The following is a 23,985-nucleotide window of genomic DNA, read 5'->3' as shown; positions in this document are numbered from 1 at the left end:
TTCAGTGTTTGCTGGCCGATGGAATTGAGCGCCAAGGGAAATCAAATCTTTCGGTCCATGTAAATGCCACGGTCCCATGCTCCATCCCCACATAAACAGGCATTGATATCAAATACAGCATCAGTCCTCAGCGGAGATTTCCCCCGGCAAGAAACAAAGATTCACACATCAAAAGGGGGGGGGGGGGACCTTTTTGAATGTCAAGCCCAAAACATCCGGACAACATCTGGCCGTTTTGTGCCATAAAACGAAGACAAAATTTTAATCTTGCCTGGAGGATTTCTAGTGTGGTTCGGGTGTTATGATTCGCATGCACTCCAAACATCTCAAGGGATCAGACAACCAGTGTATCTATAGACCATAAGATACCTTTCAAAACAGTCACATTTTCCGAGGGAAATATTCTGTTTCCAATTACCTTAAGTTTCGCAGCATTTAGAGAAAGAGGGGCAAGAAATTGCTTGTGACTTCTACAGGCACAATAGTACTGTAGATAGATTGGACGTTTTGCTTTACTAACATGTCTCTTTCATGGAAGTTGGAATGTCCAAAACTTACCCAAAAAAAAATTTCAATGGAAATAAGTGGAAACAATCGTTTATTTAATGAACCACTTTGTCTGCAAAGTGAAGATACAGGTTTTTTTTTAACAGGGTACACTGTATTACATAACTTTCAAAATTCATATTAACTCGACAATGCAATTGTGTTAAAGTAGCTGCGAAAACAGACATTTTGAATCAACTTAAATGCTCTCAGCATTATCGGTTTAAGATTAACAACAAACTTGAAGCAAACAATGAACTCAAAAAATGGTGGGTGCTGGGTTATTTAATGCTGCAAAACTGTTATCTCTCGCATCCTTTACTGTCAAAATTCTTAAATCAAGTGTGTGGGTATTTAAGTAATGACATTAAATTGTGAAAACTAGCCACAGGATTGATGATATTATTCAAATTTGTTGAAGTTTTATTATAATGACTCTCACTGTTCAGCACGTTTGCTAAAAAAGCCCCCCTCCCAAAGGTGAAATTTCTCCATAATTTCAATGAACAATAACTTGCAACTAGTTCATATTAGTTCTACTGCTGTAGAACTAGTGATGTAAATATGAAGATCTGCAAGCCAGATTCTGCAAGCCAGACTCTGAAATCCAGATTCTGTGAGCCAGATCCTACAAGCTAGATTCTACAAGCCATATTCTACAAGCCAGATTCTGCAAGCCAGTTTCTGCAAGCCAGATTCTGCAACACAGGCACCATGTATGCTTTTCCACTAACCCCCACTCTGGGGCCAAACCACCAGGCCTAAAATAAGGCTGGCTCATCCCCAATGTTGGCTTCATTACTTAGAAGCCACAATGGAATCAAAGAGGATATGTGAAAGTGAAACAATTACATTATACAATGGACAAATATAACAAATAAATGAAGGAAATGAAAACTAAAAAGTAACAAAACGACAAACAGAAAATAAAATAAAAACAAATGAAGCAACATTGGCAACATATAAGATGTAAATTTATTTCAAAGCAGTAAAACATAGTATGATTATAATCATAATAATTAATTTGATCATCAAAATGATCTCAGGGTGATTTTTAAAACACATCTTTCACTTTCACATGCTCGTTCAAAAAAACAATTACGTAAGGAAGTACTTCTACACTTGCTCGACTATTGAAGATTTGTTTTATTTTGTTTACCCTTACGATAGGACCAAAAGAAAAAAATTACATATAATAATTTTTCTTTTAAATAATGCTTTTCTTCTCTTTAGCCCTCCCCAAATCATCTCGCTGCCTTTGTAATAACCTGCATCAAGCAATGGCCATAGTTTCCCTTCATTTAAAATAGTAATATTTCAAATTCTCATACATTCTGCCTAACTCAGATGATTGTGTTGTGAGGAAAACATGGCTGCAACCACAACTAAGGTTTATACTTCAGGTAACACCAACACAAAATAAACAGTATCATATATATTTTTTCATTTAAATTATTCTAGTTGTGAAGCCAACGACTCTAACAAAAGGAAGTTTTAGTTTTCGATGTGGGAGGAAAAGCCCAGAGAATTATTCCAGGGTAAACCCCATGCCGTCAGGCAGGGACTGAAAACCTAATCCACATAGTGCCCCCGGCAGGATTCGAACATGGGCCCTAGAGGTGGAAGGAGAGGAAAGATACCACTACACCAACCCGATTACACATTATGTAGCTATAAACCAAAGCTGGCGACGTCTCATTATAGCCTATCAATATCATGCTTTTCAAATTCATAATGAATGCTTACTCTCTACTAAAACAACATTCTTAAGCACTCGACATAATCTGGGTCTGTGACCTCAAGGGGTCAAAACAAACTAACTCCAGACAGAGAAGACCGATCACTCATTACAAAATACTTTCCATTAAGAGACGATCTCCTTGATGGAACCAAGCCTGGTCAAATAAAGAATCTTAGTCCATCGACAATTGGCAGGATCAAAGTTTTACATCAATGTCAAAACTTCTTTGCAAACTTATGGTACATTTTAGGCTTTAAAATAACTCTCTGGAATAAGAGTTTTACGATTGCTGAAATAACGTATGTTTCTTATGTGTATCTAAAATATATCATTTATTTGTACACTATTCTATGCAGTTCTATATCTTTCTTATAAAACTTTTAGAATTCATGTACAATATTTATTGTGAAGAAACTGTTCAGGTTTATCTGGTGTTGTATTCCAGCCAGAGTATTGTAGTCAACTTGTTGTATTTTTTCCCCAGATGTTTGGTCCTAAAGTTTGAGTCACATTGTTTAGCATGTAAATGTCCTGAAAATGTGAAAAAAAAGTAAGATGAGTTTAGAGATCACTTGTCTTACGAAAAGCCTGTCCGTTTAAACCTTCAGGCTGCGTGGTCAGAGTAGAAGAAAGCGTTAATAACTGCCAGTTTCGAGGATTCAATCCATAGCTCAAGTCTGGGTGGTTCAACTATTTATACATGTCTGGGTAAAGTGCCATCTTAAGATGAAGTCCTTCACAATCACCATCGAGTCAAACAACAGCAGTGGTTGAAGGAAGATTAGCGTCGGTAATAGTGGCAGCATTAACCAATAGCAAAGAGTACTTTAAAAAACAACGGACATGAGAATCAACTCAAATCGAAATTTTAATTTAAACGCTATGGTACTTTGAGCCAATGATTAACATCGTAAAGCGTCATTATTGTTGGAAGCGCTTTGAGATGCCATGCACGATATAAAAAACGATTATTATTATCATTACTAATACAATGCAAGCCTTCCTGCCTAATCAAAAACAAATTTTGATTATTTCAATTACAAAATGCTTATTTTTCATTTGATATTTTATACTCCGGTGACGGCCTCTTGCAGACTATTTTTTGTGTAAGGATTTAGCGCTGTACGAGAGTGTCAAATAGTTATGAGATTTTTCTAAACACATTTCTGCAATACACAATTATAGCTGGTTCAAAATGTAGAGCCATCATATATCAATACTGCATATGAAAATAAAATGAATCAATAACAGCCTCATGAATATGTATTAGATAGAATCTCACCTTAATGTTTAATTCATCAGTTCCTTGGGTGGGTACCTGTCTACTTCATAACTGGCATGGCCACGGCTGCCTTGGTGTGGGATACATCCTCACCCTTCCACAGTTGGGTTATCGTCTTGATCTGGGTGCAGAATTGGATTCCTTGCTTGCCGTAGAAGTTGGTGTCTCCACGGAATGAGCCACGGGAGCCAGTGAATGAGAACATGGGAAGGGGTACTGGGATGGGAACATTGACACCGATCTGTACAAGAAGAGATGGAAGCAACGGAAAGAGATTTAGGAAAATTTAAGTTAACATTCCAGAGAGAAAAGAAAATGTTAAACTCCTTTAGTTAAAAAACATTTACTTTTGTACAATTAACAATTAAATATCATCCTTAATGCTTTCTAGAAACTGCCTGCATCCTCATATAAACGAATGGAGTCAATTCCAGTCTCAACACTTGTGTCTGTAAGCAAGACACTTAACCATTATTGCTTCGTCCTTTGGATCAGGATGTCACGCCATAGGTGCTGTGTGTTAAGGTACTCTGATCATTAAGATGAGGGGTTTGCCCTAACATGATGGCTGCATCATCTTGTGAACCGTTACAAGGTGCTGTAAAAATGGCTCTCATTATTCAAAAAGATAGCACATTCATGGTTGGGCTTCATTCAATATCTGCTACATGTATATTTGCAAGTAGTGATTTTTCATTTATTTAACCAAAAATATTCAAAAGGAAAAACACAAAATAATTGCAATGAATGTTCTTGATTAGAAGCAGGGCCCAATTTTATGATGCTGCTTACTGCATAATTCTGAGCTAATGACACCTTGTAAAGAATATAGATGGGCGAAAGTGAAGAACTCCACAGTAGGCAGAGCCATACAATTAAGTCCAGGTAAGTTCTTTTAAGAACTTTTCTGGACTTACCTGTGAAGAACTCAATGCACTGTTTTTAAAAAACCAACTAGGCAGCACCTTCAAAGTACATTGAAGTTCTTGTAAAACATAACCTACAGCAGCCATCAACAGTTTCCAAAACTGAATCATTATATCCCTGGGACACCTGAGAGGATTTTACATGAGGCTCCTCCGACAAATAAAGAAAAAATCTTGAGGGGTAATCGAAGGAAGAAAAAAAAAAAGACTTAAGAAAAAGGAACAGCTGATCCATCACAAGCACAGGACCGTATTATCTATCAATCCATGATACACATCATGTCAAGAGACATCAAATCCCTATGAAAACACCTGTATGTGTCTTGTGTGTGCAAGGCCTATGTATGGATATGACTAACAATCGCATGGGACTCAACAAGCCATTCAAGAGATCTACTGCACAAACACCAGATAAAAAAAAACCTGGCTGGGGACAAACACTCGGCCGGGACAAATAAGACAGGAGGAGGGGTTCAGGAATTCTGCGCCTGAAATAATAGGATGAGCTGGTATACTTGTCAAATTGGATTTGGTATTTCGGGGGCCAGAAAAACAGATGGAAAGGATTGGCAGCGATCCAAAGCCAAACTTGGGAGTTAGAAAATTTAGGGTAGAGAACCCTGGGTTGAACAATGTTTTTAATTGATGCATTGGTTAGTAATGAAAGACAAATGAATGACACTGTCCTGTTTTTCAGTGAACTATGTCCAAGAAAATTTTCGCTTGACCACGATAATGAAAGAAAATTGGTTTCAATTATCTATGTCAAGTGTAGAAAACCCCCAAAATCAACACATTTTCACCTTGAATGAATATATGAAAGTCCTATTTTGACTATCAGATCAAACAGAAACTATAGACCGTATTGAATAATTTGTTGCTATGAAAGTAGCCATCTTGTAGCGCATCTTAACGCGTACATCAACATAACACACAGCGTTTCCGGTTTCATTTCTATGGCTCATGCACACACAACCCCACGCATACACTCACAGTCGCCATGTTGTAAGGCAGGTTTTTGAATGGTGACGTGATATTCGATACGGTCTATTAAATGTCTATGTTTAGCACTACTGAATAGGATTCAAACTGGCCTCTAGCTATTATGCAAGCTCAGTGGTCTAGTTGCTTGACACCTGCTCTTTCTATAATCAAAGGATGTGGGTTCGAATCCCATCCCAGTAATTTGTCCCTTGATTTTTTTTTCTTTCTCCACAACAATCTGAAAAGTAACATTCATCATTACAGATGCTAATTTAACATCTATTAAATATATTTAGCTAGATTAAATTTAGGTTTAGTCAAAAATACTTTCAGACAATAGCACACTACTGATCTTACTGCACCCCACCCCCTGCTAAACATTGTCAGTTTTCTTTAGTAACACAACAAAAATTTACGAAAAGAACAAACAAAAATTTTGAGTATTCAACTGAGAAGTTGCTCTTCCCGATTAAAAATAATCCTGTCTAAATTATTGTAAAACTATGTCATACTTTGGACAAAAGCCGGGGCCTGGGGTAAGTATTTATAAGCGTTCAACAAGAGAGAGAGAAAAAAAGCAGTTCGAGTTCGAGGGGTCGACTTAGAAGTTGCTCTTACTGAATATAAATAAAATCCTGTCTGAAATCTTTCAAAACTATGTCAAACTTTGGGTCAGTATTTTTAATCGTTACAAGGGAGAGAGAGAGAGAGAGAGAGGGGGAGAAAAAAAAAAAAAATATGCTTAATTTAACAACTCAAAACTCATCAGCTTTCTTGAGCCATCCATGTCTTACTGTTATGCTCTGGGCATCAGTGCCCTGACCTACAATCCCTAAAGACCCTCCCGATTATAATAAATAATAAAAAGATTTTACACAGCGCAGAATCTGCCCCAGGAGAAGAAATAAACGTAGCTTAAAAATTACAGTAATATGTCAAAAACAAGCAATCACAAGAGAATATTATCGAGAGAGAGAAGAAAATAAGTGTCTTGAATTAAACATTTCAAGACTCATCAGTTTTCTTGAGCCTTGTCTTATTGTGTTGCTCAATCCCCTGACCCGTGCTTCATAAAGACTCTCATCTGAGGGAATACACCATCTGCAACTGTCAATAACCAATGTTGTGACAGAAGCAGTTTGAGCCTATGGGGGTGTCAGCGTCATTGTCTGAATGTATTCTCGATCCCCACTCTTTTCAAATACATGCTTGTAATCCATTGGTTTTTACAGCTCCCCCAGCGGATTACAGAGAAAAAAAACGGCAATCTTTCCGTTTTTTTCTTCATATTGTATACAAATAATTCAGTGTCTTCAGGGGAATATATAAAATCTGACTGTGCGACGAGAACAATCCCTTGGGAGACATATAACACAAAGCAACTTGAAATTCCCTGCATATTCCTGGAGGTGCAATAATATTGGTTCAATATAACAAAAAAAAGGCTACAGGATCCCTGTTGGACACTCAATGCATATCATGTTGCCTCGGACATATCTTATCCTCCACTCTGCAAAAACTATTTTTTTATAGGTTTTTTTTTCTCCGTTTTTGCACATGACCTGTCATTGGATCAGTCATCTCTTATCGGAAGTAGCAGCACTGGCCTATAAACATTCCCTGTGTACATGTTGATATCATCTTTCACCAATTTGCAATTTTTGTGTGTGTGTTTATCCCATGCCCTGAACAGATCCCATGGATAAGTGGGTATACAAGTCAGGAGCATCTGTAGAAGGCAACTTGGAAGGAGCTCACTTTCAAGGAATGTGACCCAGAAAACAAGTATCCCATTCTATGAGTGTGCATGCTAAGTATTCCAATTCAGCTATATACACATGTGAATGTACCCTGTTACTCAACAATGCCTGACAATAGTTGGTATTTGACACTAGAGGGCGCCATACATCTAGACCAGGGCCGAATTTCAAAGAGCTGCACAACAATAAGATTAGCTAAACAAAATTTTGCTAACCGGAATTAAGGTTTCCAGCCAAGATACTATATCACATCCTGCTCATTATTGCTTAGCAGGGATTTATTACCTAGTATTTTTTCTGCTTAAGCAACTTTATGAAATTGGGCCCTGCATACCTCTTGTTTGCAAGGGAATGGTTATTAATTTTTACCCATACACCGATGTGTGTTAGCACTGTATACTCAGTACTTTCCCGAGTCCTGTGAAAAAATATCGCAGGCATGTTACTCGGGTGGGATTCGAACCCACGGCCCTTGCAATTCTAGAGCAGTGTCTTACCAACTAGACTACCGAGATTGCCCGGTATCTAGAGACAGTTCAAATCCTATGTTTTGGCAGCGGGTACCATGATTCGAACCCACGACCCTTGCAATTCTAGAGCAGTGTCTTACCAACTAGACTAATGGTTGCTTGCAAGTTAATATCACCCTTCATAACTAAAACAATATAGCTAAAATATTCTGAGAAAGTATGAAAAAAAAATCTTTTTTTTAATATAAACTTGCTCTAATTTTAGAACACAAAGCTGTTCAAAATGGACATCAAAGTTTGTATACTGTATGTAAAGCCAAGAACCCTGGCTTTCAATGAGTGCATTTACATTGATGGCTGATGTTTAATGCAAGAGGGCGCTATATCGATCCTGTTCTGTTCAAGTTCTCATAAATGACTAGCCATAGGTACAGCCGAGTACACAATAGACCTTATGCACATGACGTCATTTCAGTAGGGCGTCCTCACCTAGAGGTCAAAAGGAGGTTGTTCATTGGCCAATCCTGTGCGCCGCGCGTACAAATCTGTGCCTATCGATTGTTTCGTCACCGTTTTTCCACTAAGATGGCCGCAGGATGACGTCAATGCATAAGGTCTATTCCACTTTGATATAAATTGTTGCATTACAGACACAAGGTCATGTAATGAGACACCATCTTGCTGCAATCTAGTTGCAATCAAGCTTGTATTTATATGCAAAATTAACAAGAAAGATCAAGTTAAAGTCACCTGTCAAAGTTTCAGCTAAATACAGTGTCTACTTATTATACCCAGAACTTATTATGAAAAAAACAAGACTGTCAGCTATTTTCTTCCTGAACAACAAATCCATCCAGATTTAGCGAGGTGACAGAGGTAGCAAATTGATTCAAATGTTTGAGAGGAAAATTTTTCATAGGGAATCCTTTCTCAAAATAGTTTATACTATCAACAGCCGCAGCGTTTCAAAGTAGGTTTTTATGGCCATTTATTTTCAGAGCCATGGATAGTTTTTCATGAAGGACATTTCTTATAAGCCTTTTTGAGATTTGGCGGACACAATGCTACAACACTATAAGGTTTGGGTAATTTTGTGTGTATACACCCAAACCAAACAGTACACTCCTATCTTGTCCGCCATACCTCAAAAAAGGCTTATACTATTACTGCAGTGTTATATTTTCTACATGCTGATAACCAGTCAGAGCCCTGGCTCAAGTAACCCTCATCTTATCTTACCTGACCGACGTCGATCCTCTCTGTATACTGTCTGGCGGTGGCACCATTGGTGGTGAAGATAGCAGTACCATTACCATAGATGTTCTTATTGATCAGCTCAATGGCCTCATCAATAGTGTCCACGGTGAGGACCAGCAACACAGGCCCAAAGATCTCCTCCTTGTAACATTTCATGCTTGTCTATGGATGAGGAAAATCGAGAATTAATAGAATGAGCTGTTGTAAACTGCTTAATACCAACCAAAATAAATGCCCAAAATAGTTTAATAGCTTTTGAGAAAGACTCTGCTAGGGTCGGAACATCAGGTCGTCTACTATTTTTTTTGTGATTACAAAGAATGATAACCAGTGGTGATGGTTTGTACATTAATGACAAGACAAGACAAGACAGCATTCCTACATTACTAGCTGATTTTAAAGTTAAATTGGTTGGGCCATTCAGTAATATTGACCTTGTCTCCTTTTGGTGACACATTTCATTCGGTTTCGTGAAAAAATTAAGAAGAAAACAGTCTTGATCCTCATTAACTAAATTATTCTGAATACCACCCCCCTAGCTTTGCCTAGTTCTGATAGATAAAGTAAAGCACGGCTAGAATAGCTAAGATTTTGTATGGGTGATGCAGTCAGGTGAATCGGGTCAATAGGAGTTAAAAAGTGATGTTTAGAAGTTTATAAGCAATCTACCTCAACATCTGACAGGAGAGTTGGCCCAACAAAGTTTCCGTTCTCATAGCCGGGTACAGTGACTTTGCGTCCATCCAGGAGCAGAGATGCTCCCTCATCCACTCCAGACTGTACCAGGTCAAGGATGCGATCCTTAGCTGCTGGTGAGATAACTGGGCCCAAGTCGGTGCCTGGCTGGTCACCTAAAAGGTTGAAAGATACAAACACAATAATAATAATAAAGAATATTTATAAGGTGGCAAAATCCACCAAAATGAAGTGCTCAAGGTGCAATACTGTAGTGACAACTTCAAGGAAGTAACACTGAGAAGAAAATTATTTTCAGAAGCTGTGTTTACTCATTTATAAAGTTTTACTCGTTTCTAAAAACTACAGCACTTCAGCAAGTAATATTTTAAAGAAGCTTTCTACCATTGTAATCTTTAAACCCTGTAAGATTGATGTCAAACTGTGGACTTGTGTGTTTTGCTTCTATCAAAAAGTACCTTAACCCTTGAAACAATGCATGATGAACAAATGGATGTTTCTCAACGGCCCCAAACACCATTCAGGAATTTGTCGGACTTTGTAAGGTTTAGGACTGCAGGCCCAAACTTGCCTATCAGTTATCAGTTGTACAGGCACACCAAATATCTGTGATTTTAAAATTTTGGGAGTTGAGTAACCGTCGTGTGAAAAAAACACTACCCCAAGTAGTACAAGCTAACAACATAAATTATAGCAAGGGTGGGGGCATGAAGTGCGAGACCTCATTCTATACAAAATTCTGTACCTGCATTGACTTTCAGATTCTTGGCTCTTTCCACAAGATCAGGAATCCATTCCTTTGCCTCTCCGACGAAGACGGCTGTTGAGAGAGCCATGCATCGCTGGCCTGCTGCACCAAAGGCTGCTCCGCAAAGCTACAAGAAACAATGAATAACTCAGTTACGATTCACTCTGGTAATACATGCATTCAGTTTTTAACCCTCCCACTATTGGTGGTATAAGAATCCCTTGCCCCTACTGAAGCAAGTTTCAAGACACCGTACACAAAATAAAGATTTAAATATGTGGGGTGTATGGAGCTTTCCCTGGTTGGCCCAGATTCTTTACCTTAGTCTTTATTGTCTATGTTCTTGTGGTATCTGTTCTGTCTTCTATCTTACATTGCAGCTAAGCCTGGTTCTTACTTTCTGCAAATGCGAATTTCGATGATGCAATAATCGGTACGTGGTGTTTTCCCAATTCTAATGCAAGCAAAATGCGCTACGACAAAGCATTCGCAAGAAATATAAGCCTGGCTTTTGACTATCATACCTGGTTGAGGGTGTTTTCCTTGTTGGCATCTGGCATGATGACACCGTGGTTCTTGGCCCCCATGTTGGCCTGTACCCTCTTGCCATTCTTGCTGCCCCTGTCATGGATGTAGATACCGGCCTGGTCTGAGCCCACAAAGGAGATGGCTCGGATGGCAGGATGATCACAGATGAAGTTCACAGCTGTCAAGAGAAACAAATCTCATTATTTTTCCTTAGGGCAAATGAAATGTCATGCTGATAATATTAAAAACAGATCAAACCTTTGATCCATCTAAATAGTCTTCTAATCGGAATATAAATGAGTTTCTTTCACACTAGGATATCTAACCTGTTGACCCGGTGCAATACTAACACCTAGACTGGTAGGTTACCCCCAACCCATGGCAGGGTTGAATTTTACCAGGTTTAAGCCAGTTTCGGGTTTGTTAATCCGGAAAAAAATTGAGTCCTGAAAAGTGTAGTGGGAACACTCCACCTCATCCGGAGAATCTCTATGTTAAATTTTCCTAAACACAGAGATTCTCATGATTAAAGTGTAGTATGGGAAGGTATGATCTCATGACGTATGACAAAGTTGACTTGTCTATTTACAATGACTGATTTAGGAGCTCACCATCATGCTGGCCGTGGATGACATTGATGACACCATCTGGGATACCAGCTTGTTTAGCTAAGTCTACAAGGATCATACACGCTCCTGGATCCCTCTCAGATGGCTTGATGACGTACGTGTTACCACACACTGCAGCAACTGGGAACATCTGTTATACAGACAGAATTAAACGAATGTTACATTTTTATTGGTTTATTTCATAAAACAACATTAAAATGTACAGTATGGCAATTTTGAACAATTTTGTGGAAATCTTCATCTTAAAAGAGCCGTTATTTCTTCCAAAAAAGAAATATCCAAACAATATTGGAATAATCAAAACAAGTAATATCGACTGACATTGATTTTTAAAAACGACAATTCTGTTGAAATGTTCAATGACTTAATAGTATCTGGATGCTTTTTCATATGCAATTGTTTTAATGTGGAGTGGAGTATGCACTAGCTTGGAATATTGACTGGTTTGGGGTTTAAATTTAGACCAATTTTCCAGAATGTTTCGGAACTGCATAAAGAAAAGAGAAAGTGAACATACATTTTCAAATATTAATCGAATACTGACAAAAATATCACTTACCCATAGTGGGATCATGGCGGGAAAGTTGAATCTGTGGAAGATACATAGAAATATTTATCATACTTTAACATTTTTTAATGACTGGAATGAACATAATATCTTTGACTACATTAACCAGGGTTCTGCCCAGGATTTCTTAAATGGCAGAATTTTGTTTCCCTTAATCATAAAAATATACTCTAACCAAAGAACAACTCATTTTGTTCACTGTTAAATATGCAATGTTGCTTTTCGTTAAAGCCTTTGAAAGGGAAATTAAGGTTTTATTACAAAGTTTGGTAAATGTGTGTGGTAGCTGGAAACCAAGAACATTCTGCCTTAGGAAATCCTAGACCGCTCGGCCATGCCAGCCAACAGGGCCCAATTTCATAAGCACAAACATTTGCTGAGCATGAAATTTCTTCCTTAATGAAAACAGGATTTCCAACAAAATGTTCACATAATTTTCAGGATAAGTAAACAACAGCTTAATGCCAGTTACAAACAATATGCAACAGTTTAAAATTTGGTTGGTAATCGTGTTTTTTTTATCAAGGAAGAAATTTCATGCTAAGCACATTTTTATGAAATTGGGCCCTGGTCGATCGAACAGCAGAAAACTTTGAACAATGTACTTGGTATTGGCAGATTTTGACATAAGAGGATAGAGAACACTTACGGTGTGATTCCTGCACAGACTCCAAGGGGCACTCTCATGGTGTAAGTGTCCATGTCCTTAGCAATACTCGGCAGTGACTCACCCAGCTGAAGGGATGTGATGTTACATGTGTGCTCAACAACCTCTGTCACAATACAGAATAAAAGACTTTGTCACCTTGTGCATTCCGAGGCATTCCGAGGCAGGCAAAAAACTATATACGAGAAATTCTACATGTTGCTTCATATTGACCACATAAAACCAAGAATTAAAATAGCTTTGAGATGTCAAGGTTGATAAAAAATTGCATGGTGTAATCTCTACAAAATACAAGATTTCATGTATTTTTGTTGAAGAGGTATGCATTCCTAGCCACTTGTTTAAAAAAAAACACTATTCAAGCAAAATGTGAACAATTCTGTGATCACGCTTTAGTGCAAACCAACATAAAATAGTTCATGTTCGATAATCTTCATTGATTCTTAAGAGTTAGACTTACGCAGTCCTCTCATGACATCTCCCTCAGCGTCGATTAATGTCTTGCCTTGTTCTAATGTGATTGACTTGGCAATTTCACCCTAGAAAGAGAGATCAAATTGATTATTTGGCATGTTGTATTGACAAAGCATAAAAATGTATGGTTGCACAACTGCACACAAGGCAGGGTTTTGAAACATGAGGACTTACACACGTCCACACAGTGTTTTCAACAGTTTTTTTCTTCTTCTTATGTGCACGGAACAAAGAAATGTCCACAGAGGGTATGTAACACAAAGCTTTGTGTTTGCATGATAGTGTTGTGTAGATGCATTCATCATAGGTATCATATTGCAGGCTAGCATAGACTCTTGAACTTTTGATCTCTGCTAAATTTGACGTGGGGAGTTATTCTCACTCTAAATAAAAAAAACTATACTGGTGTATATTTCCAAATTTTCAGAGCAGTTTATAAAAATGTCCCTACCCCTCTCAGCAAATTGGACCATCTATTATAGGGCCTATTTCATCCAAAATACCTAAAGTTTGAGGTAAAAACCCCCAATTCAAAAATGGGAAATTATTTTCCTACTGTATCCTCTTTCAGCCCATGCAGTAAAAAAATGATTCTGTTCAATTAAACCTGGTTTTAATCGTACTTTACAGATTTTTTTCCCACAGCTGTTCGTATTCTTAATTTAGTAAAATGTTTATATATTCGGTGTATTTTTGTCTCAATGGTGAATTTTAAGTGTGTATTTTTGTATAACATGTTTTTAGACACGCAAAAACAAAATGCATTTCACTGTACAATTGTATTTTACATGTGACAATCAAACATGAATAATATTTATTAAAAAGAATATTTTCTTGGCCTCTCAAAACTGTCTAGAATAGAATATTTTGATGGCCTGTATCAGTATTAATGAGGCCAACGCTCTTTTTTTTTGCTCCCCATTTAGTGGAGTGTGGGTTTGAATCCCAGTCATGACATTTGTGTCCTTGAGGAAGACAGTTTACTATAATTGCTTCTCTTCACCTAGGGTTATAAATGGGTACTTGCAAGTGTAGAGGTTGGTATGAAAACACTATGGAGTGCCAGGGCTGTATACTCCCAAGAGAGCTGAGAATGATTAAATGAATTAAATTGGCCCATAGACCAGGGCATAAATGTAACATGCATTGATGCGGCTATTGTAAAAGTGCGCTAAATAAGAACTGGTTATTATTATTATCATACCAGGTTTTCTTTGATGAGGTGCTGGTATTTGAACATGATTTGTTGACGTGTCATGATAGTTGTTTCGCTCCATGCAGGGAAGGCTGCCGATGCTGCAGCGACTGCTGATTCCATCTCGTCTTGAGTGCACTTGGGAACGCGGGTTACCACTTCATTGGTGGCCTGCAATGATAGAATTAAACATACATTTTTCAATACACACTTCTCCAATCAAAGAGCTGATATGTATAAAGAACAATACTCAAAAATAGCTGTGTTCGTCTGATAGATTTAAACAAGGAAGGTAGTGGCAGCACTTGAAGACTTACTAATTACATCAAAAACTGTATGAGGTTTCATATCAACAGCTACTACATCAGCAGATCCAGTAGCTCTACCAACTGAGCTATCCAGCCCTATGTTGGTGATCCCCGTTTTAGTCAATATCTTTGTTCGGGGTGCCAGTCAGAAGCCATAATGTTATATTATTAGAAGCTTTTAACATGTAAACATCTAATTTTTAAAAAGACAATCAAGAACAAACGAAAACCTGAGGATTGCCAAAAAATGAGCCGGATCATTACCTGCTAGTAAAGATGGCAGACATGACACTGCGAGAAGTAGGTAAAGAACTAACAAAATATTATAGTTAGGGAACAAAAAACAAAAATAATTTCTCACCGGGTTGTGTACATCAATCCATTCTGTAGCCTTGGATTCAACAAACTCTCCGTTGATGAACATCTTAGTTGTGGGCTGAAGAGGATGAAGTACAATGTGTTAATAAATAATGTATATCAACTCTGGCTGCGAAACACTACTTTGTATGAAGTAAAAATTTCTTTTCAATAATTTCAGATTTATATATAAAACATCATAATGAGGTTTCATATTCAGAAGTACACGTTTTTTTCTCATCTTTGTCATGATTGTCTTCAAGTTCAGGCCAACAAAATCAGGCAAGAATTTTATCTTTGGAATGGCACAAAATAAAAACTCTTGTAAAGGGTACTTCCACTTTATGTTTTAAACACAAATTTATGGGAAATTTTTCAAGGGACCCAATATCATGGTACTGGGGGAATTTGATTCCCAGACCTGTATAATCTTTTGTTTACAATTAATTTTACAACAAAATACATTTTCGGAAAGATTAGAATCATTTGATCTCTCATAATACTTTTTAAATCATTGAGGACCCTCCATTAATTAAACAAAAAGACGATACTAAACAAACAACACTGTGTATATTGGGCATGTCTGTGAAACTTATCACAAAAGTACTTACTTTGTAGAGATCACATGCAGAGGAATTCTATTGCATAATTTTGACTACATGTAGTATGGTGACTTTATGTCAAGTCTTTAAACCAACACACAGCTATTAAGTACAAATTGCAAATGTTGTAATTGAATGAGTGATTGATTTATTGCCCCCATTGATAGAATGTGATGGTGAGATACACATGTTTTTTTTTTACTTACTGCTCCATGGTGGCAATATCTCCTTAGTGCACCAACAACCTGCAGAAGACGTAAGGAAATATTAAATAGAGTGAAAGACTGTCCTGTCAAGGGTGCATGAAATAGACCCTGAAGGCAGAGGACTCTAGATGGCTGGTTCATTTGAGTTTGGGTTTGGATCCTGGTCACCTGTGTCCTTGACCATGACAGTTGGTGCTGCATACTCCAAAGGAGTTCAGGGTGTGTTAGGAATGCTTGAATTTAAAGAAAGGGGGTAGTAGGCATACTAAGGAATCTGATACCCGGTACTATTAACAGCTTAAAAAGCAATATAAATATCAATTTTATTTATATAATGATGAATTTAATAAAGACTCCAACATACATCTTAGTAAAGTCATCTTAGTTTGACTTCACATCCATTATGATAGTAGAATTAAAATAGAAATGTATTTAATTGTTGATTTGAAGTACCATTTTTAATCCTAGAAATGACACCCTGGCCTCTTGTGTAATTACAAATATCTGCAACAAATAATTAAATGCTGGGAAACATTTTTTGAAAGATGTTTGAAATTGTTTGCACATCAATGTTGTGCAATAGCTGTACCCTACAACTATTGCATAACTTGTTCATCATGCAGAACTAAAGCAAACTTACTTTTTATCTCAGATTTCCCATTCAGATAAAAGAGGATTAATTTCTGATTAGCAGGAATCAATGGACAATGTAAAGTAGGCTTTGGTAGGTTTTCACACAAATCAAATTTTGTTGTATTGTCAATGTCCACAGGGATCATGACCAATTCAGTCAGTCTTTGAAATATTTTTCTGGCGAAATATTTTGTTGATGGTGTTTTATTAAATAAGTGTTTTAATTTTTTAATCTTTCTGGATCCTTCCCTTAATCCCTTTCCCCTCTCTTTTTCTATAAATGGATATGTATTTATTTGTACTTGTTTTATGCCTCTGAAGAAGGTCCGGCTTGGATTGAAAGCTAAGGCCATCTACCCTATTCATTATAAGTGTTTTAATTTGATATAATTTTAAGTTGTAAATGTAAAAAATTTGCATTTGGGAAATCTGGTCCAAAGTCTAGTAAAAAAATTGTCTTAACTGGATGGCTGCCTAATTTATGCACACTACTTTGTAACTCAATCCAGTCTGCCATCGACTGCCTAGGGATGGAGGGTTAGGACTATCGCAATGGTGGTCCTGACATAGGCCTACTCACTGAACACCATTTTGGTGAGAAGTGTCTTTGAAATAACATAGCTTTGTGCGCTTGCTATTGAATTTCCGTTTACATTGTTTTAAAATAACTAGGCATAGGTCACAAACCAAATGTTTAATTTATAAAGTTAACATGTTTTTTAAAAGGTCAATAATCCAACAATTTACCACCCAATCAGTATTTTTTTCAAATTTGTGAATGGGTTTAAAACAAAATATAAATAAAAAGGAGCATAACCACCCAAAAATATTTCTTTAGAGAAAAAAAAAGGAAACAAATTGTAACATTAATTCATGACATTCCTTTAAAAAAGGTGTAGGTCTGATACTGACTAGGGACCACACAGAGAATATAGCTTAATTCGTCACCAAACTGCAAACAACCAACCAGGCACCAAAAATGTCGTCGTGTACCAAATATTACAGTTACACAATGCAATTTCGTCATTGAATAACTGTTCATTACGTATCTATACATACCGCATGCTGCCCTTTAAAAACATTAACAACCACATTTTATCCTACCCAAGCACAGACAGTTCCAAAAGCAACTTTAACAACTCACCCCGGGAACTCGAGTGGCTAGACGTAACATTTTGGAGTGAGTTTCCTGCACCAGAAAAGTAAACGGATGACCTCCAAATGAGTTTATTGAAAGCCAAAAGAACTCAACCTCACACCCAGCAGAACCACAACGTTATCGAACAAATCGTGTTAAAAACGAGGTTGACAATAGTTGAGCCATGATTGGTCAATCTCGGAGGTGTGTCTAAAAATGTTTTTTGCAGGTGGGTGGTGCCCAAAAGGGGAATATTATTGTCCCCGGTAGCAAATTTCATACCAATTAATTGAGAGTGTTTGAAAAAAAGAGAAATTTAAGTCCAACATTCCCAATCTATATTGAGCCTACTAAATTGTTGTGAAAAAAACATGCACCGGTTTCAATGCTGAAATGTTTTTGGTTGATTCTATAAGTGGTTGTGGGGTGATCCATGGAGGTATCTAATTCTACCTCCATGGGTGATCGAATCATTGCCAATGGCCGGGCTATTATGATAAGCTAGCTAGCAGTCGAGTCAGAACACAAATGTAACATTCAAATTCTATAATGATAAAACAATGCAGTGATTTTTATGATGACGATTTAAAATAAAAGTTACTTTTTTTTGGGGGGGGGGGGGCTAGACCTCTAAGAAATTCACAACAGTCAGTGTCATTGTAACTAAACATGCGATGGTCTTTGAACCAACCAGTTTTCGATCCAAATTAGAAGAAAACAAAAATACACAGAGAATGACTTGAAAAGCACAAAATTCGGGAATAAAACGATTTATGGGTGGGGGTGATTATTACTGTGGGAAGACTTACATAACTCTACGTTTCGGACAATGATGACAGAGAGAGGGCGCTATTCCTATTTTCCAGTCTCAAGATTATTTTGGTCTTATGATCTCCAGAGTCCATGATCTAATCTAAAAAACTAAATAAAAGACTGATTGCGTTTTATTATTTATGTCGGTTGTGTGTCATTATAAGAAACCCAGCTTGGAAGGACAATTAGTCTTCAGTAACGAACATTTTGCCGCCTTATAAAGTATGTCCAGTTTGATCTAATTTGGAGTCAATCGGAGAATCGAACAGTGCAGTCAGCAGCAGTGGGTCATCGGATCGGATCGAGAGGGCAAGTGCAGTGGAGTGGTGGTAAATTACTTCTTTATATTTGCATCTCATGATCTCTGAGTCCACCACAGGACGTTCGAATAGTTGTATTTCACACCACGAAGATGTGCTTCTATTATTAAAAAAACATTCTCGACAGTGGAAGTATTCGCTCACTGGAGGTAACTACCCCCATTATATAACGACACTGTTCAATAACAATAAAACAGAAATATGGGATGGGTCATTTCCCCTTTTGGTTTTTGTTGGGGATCTGAGTTTAATGGAATTAAGCAAAGGGGCTATTATTAAGTCAATGTCCTCATGATGAAAGCAGGTCAGTTACTGCGTATATGTACGCGTGCACCCTCCCTCTGGAGAGCGTGCATGCAGTTGCAATAGCTGGAGGAGAGAGGTCCACAAACATCAACGACAACAGGCCTGTTTTGATCGCGACGACACAGCCCCAATTTTGGTTGCGATAACGTAGAGGAGGGTTATGTTATCGCAACTACCCCAATTTAAGCCTAACAATACATCAACAACACTAGAGGAAAAGATGTACAATCCAATCACAATTATTTTCACTTGTAATGATTTAAATTAATGATTAAATTTATTTAAAGAAAAGCCAACTAACTATATGAACTCTTGTCTTTGTCTTATTTGTCATTTCTTGTTGTTTAAATGCAGGTGCACCTTGCCTGACATGAGTCTTTCAATCAACTAATTTCTTGAGAGTTTGAGCTTTTAAGATATCATGTCTTCAGAGCGGTTTGAGAGCCACCAGGAGGAGCTCCGGACATTATTTGAAGACCTCAAATACCGAATTGAGTTCAGGATACCTAAGGCTGATGGTGGTAAGTTCATTTTTTTTTTAAATTGTTTGGAAGGGAAAATGAACAGTATTTTTACACTTAAGGGCTTTTTATCATAATCTGGGAAATACAAAAACGTAGTAGTATCAGTTTGACCTATTTGTTTTCTTCTTCATTTTTTGTCAGAGGAACGCAAGAAGTTGATTCGAGATGCAGAGAGAGGTTTAGAGGAGGCAGGCCTGGTGGTGAGTTGCAGGCTTTTAAAATAACCAACGGCACCCTCAGCAATTGCTGTGGTGGCCCGTGCTTTTGCCTGTGGGACCCTTTGCAAAGTTCCAAAACAAAGAAGTTCCCCTTGCCAAAGAAGATTTGCTGTGCCCTTTTAAGAGAAAAGTTTAAGGCCTGACTCGAGTTGAAGCAATGGAAGCAAATATAGTAGATACAGACATGGTGTTACCACAAACCACATATAAATTGAGGGGAGGTAGTGCTTTCAGCTCTACCAGCCAGGCTTCTGATGGATGATACCCAAGCCTACATCCGTATGGACTGCAAAGGGGGTAATCCCGTTTCAGCCCCAGGAGTTGGTGGCAACGGCCCCTGTACTGGAAAAATAGTTGATTTGTAGCCTTCAGGCCTTGTGTGTCTGGCGACTTGCATACAAAAAAATAATAAATACTTCACCATGCAATGCCTCAAATCCCATATATAACTTCTGATTTATTTAACCCTTTTTTCAGCTTCAAGAGATGGAGGAGGAAGCCAAGCCAGCCCTCAAATCCCATATATAACTTCTGATTTATTTAACCTTTTTTTTTCAGCTTCAAGAGATGGAGGAGGAAGCCAAGCCAGCCCCAGGCACGTATCGCAGTCAGATGGTCGCCAAAGTCAGGAACTTTCGTCGCGACATGGATAAAATCAGCAGAGACTTGGTCAGTCTCCTTTTTATCTGTTTGTCTTCTTGCATGTATTCCATTTAAAATAATCTTGTAGAAGTAATTTAAGAAAGCTCCTTTAAAAAGTGTTGTTGTGAATCTTGCTGCCTTGTGAATTTGTCAATACTGTACAAAACTATACATGTCGGGCATGATATTTCTTTTGCCCTTTAAAAAATCTGAAAATTGTGATTAAATAGTTTGAAATGTCTTTTTAAAGCCTACATCATTTGTAGGTCAACTTGTGTAATCAATAATATAAGATGCTTATATTTTTGTCCTAGGACCAACTACATGTATCATGCCTGACATTTGTCACTGAAATAGTTACCAAAAGTACGCTTGATTTTCTTCTACTTAAATATACATGTAATAGTTACTATATTCTATATTTTCTTGGACATTTCAGAAGCGAGCCAGCGGTAGTGGCAGCAGTCGCAGTGAGCTCTTCCACTCACAAAGTAACTTTGACAACCAGGTCAATGTAAGTGCATTTTGATCAAAGACTGTGAACATCATTAAGTGTAATTCAGTATCAATTAATAAAACAAAATCATTGCATGTAATAGACCCCAGTACACACTTATCGCACAGAGAAGGGTTCACTTGGTGTAGCTTGCAGTGCGACTATATTCAGTCATGAAGGCTGCACTTGAAAGGAAAAAAGAAAGAAAACTGCACATTGCAGTGAATCAAGGAAGACTATAGGTCGAAGGTACAAACAAGATTTGATTTTCAATTCTTCAACCATGATTTGTTGTGCTTTAGGCAGCCCAATCATCTCAACGCTCAAAGCTTTTGCAAGGACAAGACACGTTGAACAGAACCTCCCAAAGCCTGGACAGGACCCATAGAATAGCAGCAGAGACAGACGAGATAGGAGTGGGGATTATCGATGAACTGGACGGGCAGAAAGAACAACTCCTGAACGCCAAGGATAAGGTGAGAGTTTTTAAAACCCTCCAACTGTCTGACTGTTTGATATCATCCAATGTGGTTTTGAATTGATAAATTGTGGTGACTCCATCTACATGTACATAGTGGAATGTAAACCCTGTACTCTTTACTGTCTGACCATTCAATACCATTCACGTTCGTTTTGAATGATTGATATACTATGTCAGCCTGCAATATGATACCATACACTGAGCATTACATTGTTTTTATTTTTGATCGACAGCTGGAAAATATGGACAGCAGTCTTGGCAAAAGCAAACAGATTCTCAACACCATAGGCAGAAGGCAAGTTATTTATATAAATAAATAGGCATGTGACTCATAAAAAAAGAGAGAGAAAATGGCCAACAATGCATTTACACATAAATGACAGATAAAACAGGTTACCAAATTGAAATCAGGGTAGTCAAAAGACACACGAACACCCCTCTGTCTAACACCATGTAGAGATTCTCATGTGGATTGTATGTGTTTTTTTTATTGGCAGGATTATAACCAACAAGCTGATCCTGGTGGGTATCATTCTAGTGGAGGCAGTAATCTTGGGACTTATCGTTTACTTCAAATTCTTCGCATCCTCTGGGAGCAAACCAACCCCTGCGCCAACACTTAAACCTCACACAACGTGACAAATGAAACTTCAATCACAGACCATGGTCCAATTTCCTAGAGCTGCTTAAGCACAACAAGTAGCTTAGAATAACATGAGTACACTTAAGAAGGATTTGCAAATTTTGCATGGTGGAATGTTGATATACATGTAGTAAGGTTTGCGGTAGCACCATGTAATGATAATCTCTCATTGAGTTGGGGTGGTTCTAAAAAGTATGCTTACCAGAGTAAGGTTACCAGCTACACTACCATGTCACATGTACAATTTGTGACTGGTATCCTGATCATTTCTGCTTAGCAGAGAGTTGTTGAGCAATATTTTCTGCTTAAGCTGGTCTATTATTAAATAGGGCCCATATCAGAAGATTCATAATGAGAATTGAATAGCATGAAATGCCTCTCGAACCTTTTTAAGAGGACACTAATTTTCTCTCTTGAAAAGATGACAGAAATTAGAGAAAATTATAAATAGGAATGAGTTCTTAATTCCCTTCCTCTGCAACCATTGGTGGGATTGTTGTATCAACTTATTCTCAGACCTTATCTTTAAAGCTATTTAGTGTATATGTATAAATTTTGGAAAAACTCTGCTACTTATAAATTACCCAACTCTATTTTAAAAATGGTAATATTACCATGGCCTTATGCGTTTGATAAGGCTTCTGAATTGTTTTTGTTTTGTTTATTGATATCACTATTGGTTTTGTAAACAATATTAAATTGAAGATAAACTAGGTTTCTCAAACACCTGGATCCCTTTTTGTAAAAATTATTGGTTTCATTTGGTACATAAGCTCATTACGTGTCAAATAATGTTGCATAAATTGCGTTGGCCATCATCGCCAAGGTTAAACAATGGAGCGATGGAAATAATTAAAGGCAGTGGACACTATTGGTAATTACTCAAAATAATTATTGGCATAAAACATTTCTTGCTGACTAGTAATGAGGAGAGGTTGATGGTATAAAACATTGTGAGTAAAGGCTTCCTCTGAAGTGCCATAGTTTTCGAGAAAGAAGTAATTTTCCACAAACTTGATTTCGAGACCTCAGATTTATAATTTGAGGTCTCGAAATCGACCATCTAAATGCACACAACTTCGTGTGACAAGGGTGTTTTTTTCTTTCATTATTATCTCGCAACTTCGATGACTGATTGAGCTCAAATTTTCACAGGTGTTATTTTATGCATATGTTGAGATACACCAACTGTGAAGGCTAGTCTTTGACAATTACCAATAGTGTCCACTGCCTTTAAGTCTGTGTTTATGCGTCACACACAACTCTCAATCAATGACAGGTCTTCCTTTGACCTCGGTGAGGGCGATGTTCTAGTTTGTGACATCATATGCAAGGAGTCTATTCTATAGTTCACAGTGGTTAAGCTTGGAATGGAATTTACTCACTCAATTAGCTTTAAGCTTCTATCAGCCAATTTACAGATTTAATGCCGACATGCCTGTTCGATTTGTTGTAAATAATCAGGCCTGATACTTTACGTAGGCAACAAAGGCGATTGCCTCCATGCCCCCTGGTCATTGCCTTGGTGCCATTGAAATGCTCCAGTAAGGTGCCCTTTACCAAGTAGAAAATGTCTTGGTGCCCTTGCCCTTTCAAAAATGAAGCATACAGGCCTGAATAATCCTTGTTTTTTGTTGTAATCTCACATTACATGGATGCATGGTTTACAGCCTGTTGGGAAAGAAACCCTTAAATAAAATTTAGTTTAAATATTTGTTGTTTAAATATTTAAATATTATTGTCCAAGACAGATTATGATTTCTTTTTTTGTTTAATTTTGAGTGCCGCAGAAATCTGATGGAATTTTCGTTTTTTAGTGCATCGTGG

The 23,985-nt window shown here is 37.5% G+C and overlaps 2 protein-coding genes across 3 annotated transcripts; one reads left to right on the top strand and one right to left on the bottom strand.

Annotated features, from left to right (window-relative positions):
* Positions 1–1,498: 1,498 nt before the first annotated feature.
* On the bottom strand, positions 1,499–17,827 carry LOC117291161 (probable methylmalonate-semialdehyde dehydrogenase [acylating], mitochondrial). Its single transcript, XM_033772721.1, has 14 exons — positions 17,722–17,827; positions 15,945–15,983; positions 15,141–15,215; positions 14,481–14,642; positions 13,263–13,341; positions 12,785–12,908; positions 12,127–12,157; positions 11,550–11,697; positions 10,935–11,116; positions 10,408–10,537; positions 9,636–9,817; positions 8,949–9,128; positions 3,570–3,810; positions 1,499–2,818 (listed from the first exon to the last, which is right to left on the bottom strand). The coding sequence occupies exons 1-13, from the start codon at positions 17,749–17,751 to the stop codon at positions 3,610–3,612; spliced, it is 1,563 nt and encodes a 520-aa protein (XP_033628612.1). The 5' UTR covers positions 17,752–17,827; the 3' UTR covers positions 1,499–2,818; positions 3,570–3,609.
* Positions 17,828–18,621: 794 nt separating this feature from the next.
* On the top strand, positions 18,622–22,158 carry LOC117291168 (vesicle transport through interaction with t-SNAREs homolog 1B-like). Of its 2 annotated transcripts, none has more exons than XM_033772745.1 (8): positions 18,622–18,857; positions 19,509–19,675; positions 19,820–19,878; positions 20,455–20,565; positions 20,978–21,052; positions 21,337–21,510; positions 21,749–21,810; positions 22,013–22,158. In XM_033772745.1, the coding sequence occupies exons 2-8, from the start codon at positions 19,576–19,578 to the stop codon at positions 22,152–22,154; spliced, it is 723 nt and encodes a 240-aa protein (XP_033628636.1). In that variant the 5' UTR covers positions 18,622–18,857; positions 19,509–19,575; the 3' UTR covers positions 22,155–22,158. The 2 variants fall into 2 exon arrangements, with proteins under 2 accessions (XP_033628636.1, XP_033628626.1); XM_033772735.1 differs by having other exon boundaries at positions 18,622–18,997.
* Positions 22,159–23,985: the final 1,827 nt, after the last annotated feature.

This window comes from Asterias rubens, chromosome 1, assembly GCF_902459465.1.
Source record: "Asterias rubens chromosome 1, eAstRub1.3, whole genome shotgun sequence".
NCBI classification, from domain to species: Eukaryota; Metazoa; Echinodermata; class Asteroidea; order Forcipulatida; family Asteriidae; genus Asterias; species Asterias rubens.
The sequence above is the reverse complement of the archived record's forward strand: the minus strand, read 5'-3'. Positions and strand labels throughout refer to the sequence as shown.